Source organism: Microtus ochrogaster, chromosome 17 (assembly GCF_000317375.1).
Source record: "Microtus ochrogaster isolate Prairie Vole_2 chromosome 17, MicOch1.0, whole genome shotgun sequence".
NCBI classification, from domain to species: domain Eukaryota; kingdom Metazoa; phylum Chordata; class Mammalia; order Rodentia; family Cricetidae; genus Microtus; species Microtus ochrogaster.
The window spans coordinates 12,074,810-12,089,069 of NC_022019.1; the positions used below are offsets into that span (position 1 = coordinate 12,074,810).

At 44.6% G+C, this 14,260-nt stretch overlaps 1 protein-coding gene across 1 annotated transcript in view; it reads right to left on the minus strand.

The window, feature by feature from the left end:
• The window catches only part of Trim35 (tripartite motif containing 35), a 14,727-nt gene extending 13,672 nt beyond the window's left edge, over positions 1 to 1,055 (minus strand). The window contains exon 1 of the mRNA XM_005355489.1: positions 556 to 1,055. Within this exon, the coding sequence (XP_005355546.1) occupies positions 556 to 990 (435 nt within the window). The 5' untranslated portion in view covers positions 991 to 1,055. The remainder of the gene's footprint in view (positions 1 to 555) is intronic.
• Between the last annotated feature and the right edge of the window lie 13,205 nt (positions 1,056 to 14,260).

The window sequence follows — 14,260 nt, forward strand, 5'->3', positions numbered from 1 at the left end:
AGTCACAGGCCTGTAATCTCAGCCACTTGGATGGCTGAGGCTAGCGGAGAGCAAGTTCAAGGCCAGCCTGGTTAATTTAAGAGCTCTGCTCAAAATCAGAACTAGGCTGAGGATGCAGCTGCGTGGTAGAGTACTTGCCCGGAGGTGATTGAACCCTACAGCACTGACACCCACCCTTCCCCACGCTAGTTTTGCTGTGTCAGCTGCTCTTGGTTTAATTATAGCCACTGGAACTCCTGAAATTTGATGCTAAAAGAGTAATCGGAGAAAAGCAGCAGGTCAGCGCCACAGGCCTGTCCTACAGCTCTGAAACCCCCCGGGGGGGGGCGGGGGAGAGGCGGGGGCGCTGGACTGGGTAAATCTCAAGGCCTCAGAATCCGAGCTAGGGCCTGACCTCCTTCTAAACTAAACGTGACAAGCCCGAAAGTTTGAGGGCGGTGCCACTGCAGCATTGTTCACACGGGGACCTGGAAGGCGGACACGAAGGTGGTTGGGCCTGGGGGAGGGAGAGGGGGCAGTCCCGGGGTCCCCAAGAGTGGGTGGCGCGTTGCTCACCCGGAAGTCCTGTGCAGTGTCCTTGATGGGCTGCACGCGATGCTCCTGGTGCCGGGCTTCAGCCTGGCAGGCATAGCACAGCAGCTCCTTGTCCTCCAGACAGAAGAGAGTAAGAGGGGCGCGGTGCGTGCGGCAGGGTCGCGGGGATCGGCGACCTGTCCAGCGCGCTCCCTCGGCCTCCTCCCGCAGCAGGGTCTCCACCAGGTTGTTGAGAGTGTGGTTGGTGCGCAGCTCCCCGGGAGCCGCACGTTCCTTGCACACCGGGCACGAGGGCGTCGTCTGCACCTCCCAGCAGCCGCTCACACACCGGCGGCAAAAGTTGTGGCCGCAGCGCAGCGTCACCGCGTCGCGGAACGGGTCGTAGCATACAGCACACAGAAGCTCCTCTTTGAAGGAGAGCGAAGGTCCCGGGGAAACAGAGGGGCCCGGCTCCATGGCAGGAGCAGCAGCCACTTGGTCACCACCGACGCCGACTTCAGGACCAGCTTGTGGGCGTGGTCCCAGCTCGACAAGCGGAGAGCGACCGCGACTCCAACCTATGGTGAATGCGCGTTAAGGGAGCTGACCCGCCCACTTCCGGTCTTTGCGGGGTCTCCCGGAAGAGGTCTGATCCCTGGTCCCTGGTCCCCGCTCCCCGCTCCCCGCTCCCCGCTCCCTCCCGGGCAATCCAAATAGGTACACGGGTAAGGATCTTGGTTCCCAACCGGAGTGCGAGACCTATGTTGTCAGATGGAAAGAAAGTGCAGCCGAGGGCCGCCATCCTTACTTAATTCCCAAAGTCTCAGACTCCCAAGATAGGTGGAAGTGAACGTTCATGTTTTACCTCCTTAGGTCCTCAAACCCGGGTCCAAAGCAGTGACTGGGTCTTGCAGCACTGAGAATGGTTTCTCAAAACCATCACATAGGTCGTTCACCGACTTAACGCAGTCTCGAGGTAGCCCTAAGACCTGACAAGTTATTTTTGGCTTGTGGTTAGATAAATGAGTTCGGTTCGTAAAACTGTGGTCTCCGTGAAAAGGACGCGTGATAGGAATAAATATGGGAGCATGCTCCTGGCATCAAAGCTCCATTAAAAGCAGGATGAGAAAATCGTGATGAACATGCTTGCTATCTCAGCACTTGAGAGCCTGAAGCATGAGGATCAGGAGCCCGAGGCCAGTCTGGGTTACTCAGGGATTTTTTTTTAATTCACGCTGGATTCTTGCCATGAATGACAGCTGAATGATCCCTGACTGCCGGTTCCTGCTTCGTTGTGATTATTTGGTAGCCTTCTGCTATGGAATATCTTTCGCGGGGTGGGCCGCCAGGAAAGGTGACTCCTGTGTGTAAACAGAGTCTCCACACGACTTGAGAAACGCCAACCGACTTTTTCTGACCGTCTTTTCAAGGGCATTTTTAAACATCTTGAATAGCTGTGAGATCTTTTCAAGGGCATTTCTAAACATCTTGAATAGCTGTGAGATGTAGAAACAACGTAATTCCAGACGACAGTCTCAAGGTTTCTCTTCTGTAGCACGTGTGTGTCACACAGGAAACAGGCCCGGTGAGGAACACTGATAGTGTTAATTGTCTCTGCTAGTGATTATGGCCCTAGGTGTCAGTGGCTTGCAGGTAGGGTAAAATGTCAGATCTTTTACAGCCCTAACTCACATCTTTCCACACTCTGCAATAGTCCTTACCTCCTGGGATCGGGATACCATCAATTCGTACTGTCTGCTGAGGGTGTATGGTGTGAACCCGTAATGTTCTGTAGTCAGTCACCCAGGAGGTTTGAGTTTGTTCCTATCCTGTTCTGTTTCAGGGTTGAGTTGGAACCAGGGGACTTAGGCAAAGACACTTCACCAGGGACTACCGTTCTCCAGCGCTTGATTTACAAAACAAGATCTCACTTTCTGTGGAATTTGTAATCCTCCCACCTTAACCTCTTGAGTGCTAAGATTATACAAAGACTTTTGTTTCCCAGGGACTGACTGACTTCCTTCCTTTCTTCCTTCCTTCCTTCCTTCCTTCCTTCCTTCCTTCCTTCCTTCCTTCCTTCCCTAAAGATACAGATTTTTATTTATTTTCTTATGGCCTATGATGAATTTATAGATACATGTAATGGAAAGATTTTTTTCATCTTAATAATAACTTGAAACGTTTAAAAACCTTTTTATTATTTTATTTCACATGTATTGGTGTTTTGCTTTCTGTATATCTGTGCAGCACCTGTGTACCTCGAGCCCAGAAGAGGGCATCAGATCCCCTGGAGCTAGAGTTATAGATGGTTGCGAGCTATCCTGCAGGTGCTGGGAATCAAACTCAGACCATCTGGAAGAAAAGCCAGTGTTCTTAACCAATGAGCAATCTCCTCAACCTCCAAAACATTTCCTGGGAACCAAAGGTAGTGGCCTCTCAGTAGCCTAGGGGAGACTTTAACCCACAACCCCTGGTTTAGGAAACTAGTGCCTGAACCGTTAGGCCCCTGGGGCAGAACCTCATCGTCTTCCATCATGTTCTCACCTATGAGTGCCAGCTGCGTGGGCCGTTTGTACTACTCTGTGAATTCCATTTGTTCTCACCTAATTTCCTTAGTTTTGTGATTCTGGGGAGGTCCACAAAACAGAGAGTTAAAACCTGGAACTCAGGATATAGGCCTGAATTTGCTGTAGACAGACCAGCATGAACTAACAAATACCCACCAGTCTCTACCTCCCAAGAGCTGGGATTAAAAGCATGTCCCACCACGTCAAGCTAATATAGGCGACTCAACTACAACACAGCACATTAGTGAGCATGAAGCCCAAGAGGTCTGCAGTCCTTTGGGAACTACGAAGGGGCCTGGTCCAAGCTGTGCAGTGAGCTGGGATGCAGTCTGGAGCACACTGTCCTGCTTCCCTGCCTTCCTTTTTCTCCACTGTATTAAGACGGAACTGCCGCCAGGCGGTGCTGGCACACACCTTTAATCCCAGCATGCAGGAGGCAGAGGCAGGTGGAGGTGTGTGAGTTGGAGACCAGCCTGGTCCACAGAGTGAGTTCCAGGATAGGTTCCAAAGCTACACAGAGAGATCCTGTCTCAAAAAACAAAAATAAAAACAACAACAACAAAAAAGATGGAACTGATTGTTTCAAGTTCCTACCAGGTCAAATACTCTGGAATTGTTTTATTCTTTGCATAATTTCAGGAAGAGACTCATTCGTATTTATCGAGAGATGAAGAAAAATAAGTCTTGCTAACTATTAGCCAATCTGGCACCAGTTCTGGCCATTGCTTTTGTTAGATAGGGTGTTATCCAGAGGCACTCACTGAATGGCATGTCCTCCGTTCTAGCTAAGCTACAGACATAGTTCCTGTTTCTGTCTTCTCCCAGCACACACACCAAGCCAGGCTCTGCAGATTTCCAAACTCCTTGGCATCATGTAAAGCATATATATATATATTAAATCCTGCGCTAGATAAACAATCACTAGGAGCTGAGACAAGAGCCAGTGTTTGGGCCTGTTTCCTATTCCTATTGCTAGAACCACAGACAAGATGGTTTCCAGAGAACAGAGGTTCTGGAGGCCAGGAAGTCCAAGAGTGGAGTGCCAGCCTTCCTGCTGCGTCACGATGAGACAGAGAACATCGCACAGCCAGACAGGCCACTGTGCCAGCTCAGATCTCTCTTCCCTTTATAAAGCCACTGACGCTGTTAAGGGAGCTTGTGCTGTTTAGTTGTGGTCAACTTGACACAAGCTGGAGTCATTTGGGAAGAGGGAAGCTGACTGGAGAAAGTATCTCCATGTGATTGCCCTGTGGGCAAGTCTCTGGGGGCATTTTCTTGATTAATAATTGATGTGGGAGGGTCTAGTTCACTGTGGGCTGTGCCCTCTGGGACAGGTGGTCAAGGATTGTATACGAAAACATTTTTTGAGCAAGCCATGAGGAGCGAACTGGTAAGCAGCGCTCCTCCCTGTTGTCTGCTTCAGTTCCTGCCTGGAGTTTTCCTGCCTTGGCTTCCCTCAACAGAGAGTGACCTAGGATATCTAAGCCAAATGAATACTTTCCTCACCAGGTTGCTTTTGGTCATGGTCATTTTCTTTATCAGGGGAATAGAAAGTAAACAAGGATGGGGCCCAACCCTCGTGACCTCATCCTAAGAACCTCCTAAAAGCCTCTTTTCAAATAGCAACATGAATGTAGGGATTGAATTCCCAAGGCATGAACTTCTGCTGAAACCCTAGCAAGAAGGAATGCAGTGAACAAGAAATAAAGGCAAGCACCGCTCTATTGCATAAAAACAGCAGGACTTAACTCTGCACTGTTTATAAGGAATCCCCTTTACAAACAGCCCTTTAAGTAGCACAAGTAAACAGAGCGAAAAGGCTAGTGCTCATTGCTGCTGTGGTTCTGTCCCTATCAGGACAGAGAGTATTACTGCAGAAGAAGGTGAGTTCAGCAGAAGAGTCGCTGATAGCATCTTCGGAGACAGGCAGCTAGAGGATAGAAAGTATTACATCAGAAGGTCAGTTCAGCAAGAGAGTCGCTGATAGCATCTTCAGAGACAGGCAGCCAAGGCTGCAGACCCAGAAGAGCTCGTTCATTAGTTGCCAGGCAACCTGTACGGAATGCACAGTGACCTGAAGCTCTCAGTGAAGGCTCCATGGCTTAGACCTTCTCTAAAGTCTAGAGTCTGGGAAAGAAGATGAAGGGTACTTAGTTGTTCTGGGTGATGCAGGGAGATTGCCCCTAGCAAATGATGAGCAATGCAAGTAACCAGGGATGTGTCAAGGGTAGAAAGCCACCTGCCTCTGGATCGGGACCCCAGACATCTTTGATTCAGCCTGTTATGGGTACCACTTATGATCTTTTAAACTATAAACACATATAAGGCCCCGAGATTAGTTATTAACTAGGCCTCATACTATCTTTCTGGTCTCCCCTAGGGCTTCAGAGAATGGTTGTACCAGTGCCATTCTTCTTGTCCAGAGAGAAAACAATAATGAGAAAGGGCCCAAGCACATGCTAAGAAACCCTTTCTTAAAACCCTCCAGCAGACTTCCTCAAAGTTTATTGGTTCATGAGGCATGGTAGTAACACACCTTTAATCTTAACAGGAGGCAGAGATAGGCAGATCTCTGTGAGTTCGAGGCTAGCCAGGACTGTATAATGAGACCTGGTATCAAAAACAAACAAAAAATGCTCATTGGTCTATCATGAAACTGAACCAATCAGAACTGCCCTGAGTCACATGGTAGGGAATTGTCATCCAGATACAGTTCAGCCTTTGTTTTTTCTACCAAAGAGGGGCAGTTCATCACTGGGCAGTTAAGTATAGATTCAGGACAACTGTCACCACTTACAAACTTAGAGACTTCACATAAAAATTTAGATTCTCTATCTTTTGCATTAAAAATTTGTGATTGTAGTATAATGTACATAGTGGAAAGTGCATTGATGATTCTTGAGGGTACACCTGGGCAGTGTTTAGCATTTTTCGTTGCTATGCAAGCACTGTGCAGAGCCCATTACCTACAGTGCTTTTCATCCACACATTAACCAAGTTCCTGCATTCTGCTCCCTGGAAACCACCTCTGTACTTTTGTCTCTATGTACTTGACCACTCCAGATACCTTTTGCCAGTGGACGGATGCACACTGGGCTTGTACTTTTTGTGGCTAGCCCTTTTATAGCTAGCATGAAACATCACACACACAGACACACACACACATGCACGCACACACACACACACACACACACACACACAAATGGCATTGGCAAAGTGGGGCACCAGGAAGAGGAGCCCCAAGGACACCTTGAGCTTTATCCCTGCATAAACATTCTTTGCATGTATGAACTACATTCTGTTTATTCTCTCTCTCTTTGTTTCTCTCTGTGTGTCTCTGTCTGTCTCTGTCTCTCTCTTATTTTTGAGACAGGGTTTCTGTAGCTTTGGAGCCTATCCTGGAACTCACTCTATAGACCAGGCTGGCCTTGAACTCACAGAGATCCGCCTGTCTCTGCCTCTGGAGTGCTGGGATTAAAGATGTGCGCCACCACCTGCTCGGCCTGTTATCCTCTTGTCCATCACTGGAAGCTGTGCTGCCCCTACTTCCTGGCTGCTCCTATTAATAAACACTCCTGTGAGTATGAATGCAGAGACCCCTTCGGGACACTTCTGCATTCCTTTGAGGATATGCTACATGCATTGCCCCTTATATTTCTGAGTGGCCTCCATGCTGTCATGGTGTCTCTTCCCAGCAATAGAAACCCTAACTAAGACAAGGACCTACCATAGCCTTGACCTTGACCTTGATGAGGAGCTGTGTGGGCAGACAGCACGCACAGGGCAAGGTGCACATGTTGTGTGTTCAGAACCAAGGTTGCAATGAAGCCATGTGATGGAACACACATGAGTCTACTAGAAACATGCCTGATTCTTCACATGTTTAAACTGAGGTTTGGGTCACTGATTATTACTGCCACATTTTTCATCACCCCCATATTTTTTTAAATATTTATTTATTTATTATGTATACAATAGTCTATCTGTATGTATGTCTGCAGGACAGAAGAGGGCACCAGACCTCATTACAGATGGTTGTGAGCCACCATGTGGTGGCTGGGAATTGAACTCAGAACCTTTGGAAGAGCAAACAATACTCCTAACCACTGAGCCATCTCTCCAGCCCTCACCCCCATATTTTATTAAACAACGTTATGTGGAGTCATGACAGTTTAAGAAGCTGAGAACTACACATCCCCATGGCTTCAAATCCCACCCCGAAGTTGATCGCCCCTTCAGCTGCTGCCGTAAGCTCCAGTCCCAGTGTGTTAGGTCGGGGGTGGGGATGATAGAACTGAGAGAAAGATGAATAAGGAAAGTATCAGGAAGACTCATGACTCTTGACCATGCCCTCGTGGAGCCTGCTATTTAAAGGGGGACACAGGGATGCCAGAAAAGTATGAGTGAGGGTAAGGGCTAAAGGAAGAACGAGAGAGCCAGAGGGCCATTTAGTGAGAACCGTCACCACCTGCTTCCAGCTGGGGGTGCTTTAGTGGCACCAGCTGCTCTGTACTAAAGGCCAGAGAGCCGTCCAGAGGATATCTGTGAGCAAGAAACTGCATCTGTGCCGTCCTTGAAAGACAATGATCAGAATAACAAAGGAGAGAAACTGTTCTGAAAAAAGGAAGAGCGTCCTAAATCACAAGAGCTCAAATGCACAGAGGAGCCAAGAGCTGCAGAGAAAACCATCCCAGGTCCCCCACATGGGCACCTCCTAAGCTAGGCGGAGCTGGTGAACAGAGTTGGTAGCCCCAGTCACAGGACCGACCTGCAGTTCTCACAGCTTTCAGTCCACTGGGGGATTTGTCTTGAGGGTGACACTCACGACAGGAAATTCCTTTGGTCACACTCCCTACCTCTGAGAGCAAAGCCGAGGCCATGTTGAAGGGGAGTCTTTTGTTGAAGACTGCATGTGTGAAAATAAGGAACAGTCACAAGTCATCGTCCCTGGGGATACCTGTGTCTGAGTGACCAGTAGCTGTGTGAAACAGTTGTGGATGGGGGAGAGCCCGACATGGGCTGAGAAGCCCAGTAGCAGGTGACTGCCAGCTGGGACGGGCATGGTGACTGGTGGCTCTATAGTGAGAAGCCGCAGTACCTGAAGACAGTGATGGAGACAGACAGATGTAATCCGTGGTCAGTAGGTAACTCAGCTTCTAAGTCGCCTCTCTTCTGGGTTTGCTGTAGGACTCAGAATGCCAAAGCACTGGTCCACAGGCACACCTGATTGCTGCATCCTCCTCCCTCCTGTGAGATGTTTAGCGTGGATCCTGCTCAACAGGTGCTGAGCCTGGACCACAAGGGCAGGGCTGGCTGCTGTGTGCTTCTTCCACTCTCCATCAGACTCCAGGACCCTTGCTGGACTGTTTGTTAGCCACCTCAGGGGGATACAAACTGGGGACTCTGGAGCAAGATGGAGTTTGCAGAATCCACAAAACTCAGCTTGTCCAGGAACACTTTCTGATACGTGTCTATGCAAACATATAACTGGTGTCGGAGGTTTTTCTGTTCATGTGTTGCTTTCATTGGTTAAATGAATAAAGAAACCGCTTTGTGCCTGATAGGACAGAACTTAGGTAGGCAGAATAGACAGATCTGAATGCTGGGAAGAAGGGCAGAGTGGGAGACGCCATGGATCTTCTGCCTGAGACAGACGCTGGTGAGAATCTTGCCGGTAAGCCACAGTCATGTGGTGATACACAGATTAATAGAAATGGGCTAAATTAAGATGTAAGAATTAGCCAATAAGAGGCTAGAAATAATGGGCCAAGCAGTAAGTTAATTAATACAATTTCTGTGTGGTTATTTTAGGTGTAAGCTAGCTGGGAGGCTGGGACAAACAAGGGGCCTCTCCTTGTAACATATAACTCTCACCTCAAATGAAGAAAAGTTAGTTCCTTTTGGAGCCAAATATAAGTGGTCACAGCCCAGGAACAAAAATACAAATTGGTTCGAATTCATCATAGAAACAGTTTTATGAAGTTTTCATAGTCACAGAACAATTAAAAAAGTCACAAGTCATAGCACTTTTCAGATATGTTGGTGAGAGAGCATCAGGTAGACAGGTTAAAACACAGCTTGGAATTCTCAACTATCAGCCTCATACACCACCTGACAATAGCTTGGCCTTTAGCTTGGGGGGCGCTAGCAGGCAGCTAAGTGAAAATATTCTAACCCCTCCACAGTGGCTAAAGCTCTTCCAGTCGACTAACTGTGCAGGAAGGAGGCTCAGTGTAAGGTGTCTTTCTCTCTAGGAACTCCTCTTCATGTATGCCTAGAAGGGAAGCTCCTAACCTGAAGTGACAGGCAGACCCTTGGTAAGGGGCTTTGCTGCAAGCTAGGCTCAGCACCACCCTGAATAGAGGAAAAGACATGAGACCCCAACCTGAGCTAGCCATCCCCTCCACCCCACAGACACCAGTGTCAAAGGACTCAAAAGGAAGACACTCTAGTGCTCTTGTTACTTTTTAAAAAAATTATTTCTTTTTCTCCTTTTTTTCTCTTTACTGAGTAGACATTTAGTATCTTTTATTTTTTTAGCATTTGATGTTAGTTTAACTCCATGTGTTGACCTATCTTTGTCTGCATAATTTTACTATTGTGAATTCACTTATTGTTATGACCCTGGCAGGTCCCACTGCAGGATGAGACTGTGGTGGGTGGGAGACAGACAGAAAGGCCATGCAGAGAGGGCTTGGGTGTAGAGTTTTATTTAGTGGGTATGGGAGAATATGGCAGGTTAAGGGGCAGAAATATAGAGGGGGGGAGGTGCCGGGGGAGGGGGAGGGGGCGAAGCTTGTCTCTTAAAGGGGCAGGGTACCCAGATGACAGAGCAGGCCAGCATAATTGTAATTATACTACTTATCTCTTGTGCTTCTCACTCTCTCTTGTTAACTTGATTCTTCTTACTCCCGCTCCTATTTTCTGGCCTCTTCCTTTCCTTATTTTTTTCTTATTTTTACTGTTACTTTCATTTTTATTTTATCAATCAATCAATCAATCAATCATCTATCTCTATATATACCTATTTTGTTTTCAATATTTTTCAAGATAGGGTTTCTCTCGGTAGCCTTAGTTGTCCTGCAACTCCCTCTAGTCCAGGCTGGCCTCAAATTCGGAGACTGGCCTGCCTCTGCCTCCTTAGTGCTGGGATTAAAGGTGTGCACCAACACCATCTGACATACTTTTTAAGTTCATCTTTTACTCTAGATTATTTTGCCATTTTATTTTCTAATGTTATTGGTGATGCAGCAGTTGGTACCAATCAATTTCAATCACATTTCTCTACCTGGGTGGGGCTGACGTTATTGCTTTTACAGTATTGTTTTATCCTCTGTAAGTGTCTAAGTGGTCTGGCAGATTGAGTCCTCAATGGAAGATTGCTTACTAAAAAGGCCTTCAAAAGAAAACAAGCCAGGCAGTGGTGGTGCAAGCTTTTAATCCCACACACAGGAGACAGATGCCGTTCAAGGTCAGCCTAATCTACAAAGCAAGTTCCAGGACAGTTAAGACTGGAAACCCTGTCTCAAACAGGAAGAAAGAAAGAAAGAAAGAAAGAAAGAAAGAAAGAAAGAAAGAAAGAAAGAAAGAAAGAAAGAAAGAAAGAAAGAAAGAAAGAAAGTGGAAGAGATTCATTCCATTTGCTGCACAAATCATAACACTTAAACATAATAAGCACGTAAATTAATGCAATAAATTCTGTCAAAAGATCATACATAGTCCCTTAGTAACTGTGTCTAAAGAAACTGAGATGATTTAAAAATGTGAAAAGGATTCTAATGTCTGATTATAAGAGACTGGAAAGATGGCTCAGACCTGCCTATAACTCTAGCTGCAGGGGATCTGATGCCCTCCAGAAACACTACTCTCACTTGTACATACCCACACGCAGGCACATACATAATACATACATACAGATACATATATACATATATAATTTCTATAAATTTATATTTAAATATATATAATTTTTTAAAAAAATTAAAGTTTTTTAAAAGTCTAATTATAAATCAATCGATGCTTTCAAAGAAGATACAAACAAAAAGAGAACGAAGTAAACTTGTCAGTTCAGGTCTTGGATAAGAAAGCCAACAACACCAATAAAAACAAAACACTTGAAACATGTTAAAAATTTTTAAAAATTCAGTAAATCAAATTTAAAATGAATTAAAAATCATCATTATATGAGATCAAATTTAAAGAAAAGCTTCTCAAGAATTGAAGACACAGTCAAGAAGAACATACTATAATCAAGTATCAATAAGGAAAAAATGCAGTCATGAACTTTATCAGTAAGGAAAAAATGCAGTCATGAACTTAAGAACTCCTTCCTAGACATGATCAAATGTACAACTCCATAGGGATTGAAGGAGTTGTAAACGGAAAGCATATAGTACTTATTTCATAAAAGTTTACATTGAAGTCTAGGGAGACAGATGGCCATCCAAGCAAAAGATGCATTTAGGACCCCAAATACACATGACAGAAAAGGAAGTCCCCCCCCACCACCATACACACAATGTGGTTAAGATGCTGATCCTAAAAAGGAAAGAAACAATATCACAATCTGCTAGAGAAGATTGAAAAGGCAAGTTCATCAGAATATCTAACCTCTTGGAAGAAACCTATAGAATGATATATTCCAAGCCCTAAAAGTAAACAACTGTCAACAAAAATCATTATATGCAGAAAGGCGAACTTTAAAAATTGATGAGGAAATAAGATCTCCGAAGCTTATCATAAAGTGAAGCAATTTGTGACCACTGAGCCAACTTTTCAGAAGACAGTTGGAGGATTCCTACACCCAGAAGAAAAAGAAAGAAATTGTGAGCACAAGAGCTCACCAAGGGGTAAGCTCTGTGGGAGGAAGAGATAAGCAAATGAGAACTAGGAAAGAATCAACCATTCAGCAAACTGGCAAGGACCTAAAGGAGTAGTGGAGAGGAAAAAAGAAAGAAGAAACAATATTTGAACCAACTAAGAAAACTGTTGATAAAATTATAGAAATAAGAAAAATCCCTTTTAATAATAATCCTAATATAAATGTCTTAACTCTTCAATCAAAGGACGCAGACTAGCTGAGTGCACTAAAACCAAGATCCAACCGTTTGCTGTCTGCAAGAAACATACCTGACTGTCAGAGACAAAAACAGAATAGAAAACTATATACCAAGTGAGTAGAAGCCAAAACCAAGCAGGAGTGGGTATATTCATATTTCACATAGTTTATTTTAAATTAAAATTAGACATATGAAGAAGGTTGGTCCATCTTAACAAAGGAAGCAGTCCATCAAGAAAATATAAACAGGGGTGTACTTAATTTCATAAACATTACTAACCATAAAATAACAGATTCATATGCAATAACAGTGGATGGTTTCAATTGCCCACACTTATCAGGTAATAGGTCTTCTAAACAAAAGATCTTAACAAAGAAACTAGAGTTACTCTGTTCTGTAGGTCAAGTCGCCTTCACAGACTTCTCTGGAAAACTCCATGTAATACACATTCCCCTCAGTATTCATGGAGATTCCCTTCATATAAATCACGTTTTTATGCCATAAAACCAGTTAATAAGAAAAAAAATCTGATCATAAAGGAATATAAAGAAAATCAGGGGCCAGGAGAGATGGCTCAGTGGTTAAGAACATGGGCTGGTCTTCCAGAGATCCTGAGTTCAATTCCCAGCAACCACATGGTGTTCACAACCACCAATAATAGGATCTGATTCCCTCTTCTGAGCTGCAGGCATACATGCAGAGCACTCATACAGAAAATATAAATAAATTAATTAATAAAGAAAATCGATATAAAAACTACAGGAACTATGTAAAGACATGAAGCACGAACGATACATTCTTGGTGTGGCTCTTTGAAGGAATCAGAAAGTTAAACAGCTCCTAGAATCAAATGAAACAAGACAATTTGAATGGAAATTTTTCAGTGCAGTAAAGGCAGTTCCAAGGTGAGAGTTTATAGCTCTGAGAGTATAAACTTAAAAGAAAATCTGAGAGTCTAGAGAGATGGCTCAGCAGTTGAGAGCACATACTACTCTGGCAGAGAATCTGAGTCCAGTTCCCATCACCTATGTCAGGTAGCTTGCAACCACCTGAAACTCCAACTCTAGGGGAATCCTCCTCTGGCTTCCTGGGAAGTGTGTACTCGTGTATACAAACCACATATACATAACTGAAAATAATAAAAATAAATCTTAAAAACTATAAAGAATACAAATAAACAATAATTAAAATAACAAGCTGAACTCCAAATTAGCCAAACCAACAAATTAATTAAACCAAATTAATTAACTAACCAAATTAATAAAATTAGGCATGGCAAGGGGGCATTATTGGAGACAACACTGAAAATCTAGATGACCATGATAGCACACTTTGAAAAACTATTCCAGAAAATTAGAAAATAGAGATGAAAAGGGTAAATTCGTAGACACATGATGTCTACAAAAATTAAATGAGGAAGCTATAAACAATATACTCTGTGTATTATATAACTCTATATGATATATATGTGTATATATATAGCTATAGCAAGTAATAACATTGAGGTACTAAGAAAAGAGTCTCTTGTATGAGTCACTTTTCTTGACACTATGACTAAATACCTGCGAAGAAGCAACTTGGTGAGCATTTAGTTTGGGTTATAATTTGAGGGACTATAATGTTTGGGGTGTATGAGGTAACTATGAACGCATTCAGTTGGGACTCAGAGAGAGATGGACGCTGGTTCTCGACAGGCTTTCTCCTTTTTCCCTTTGTATTCAGTCTGGGCCCCATAGGATGGTGCTACCCACGTTTAGGGTGAGTTTTCCTTACTTGGTGTTTCAGTTACTGATCTATTGCTGTGAAGAGACCCCATAGCCATAACCAAGGTAATTTATGGAAGAAAACATTTAATTTGGAGCTTTGCTTATAGATTCAGATGGTTAGACCATGATCATCATGGCAGCAGGCAGACAGGCACGGCACTGGAGCAGTAGCTGGGAGCTATATATATTTTTTATTAAAAAATTTCCACCTCCTCTCCTCCTCCCATTTCCCTCCTGGGAGTTATATTCTGGTCTGTAGGCCACAGAGGGGTGGGATGGGATGGAGGTAGGAGAGGCAAAAATTGGGCCTCTGGAGAGAAGCCAGTGCTCTTAACCGCTGAACTATCTCTCCAGC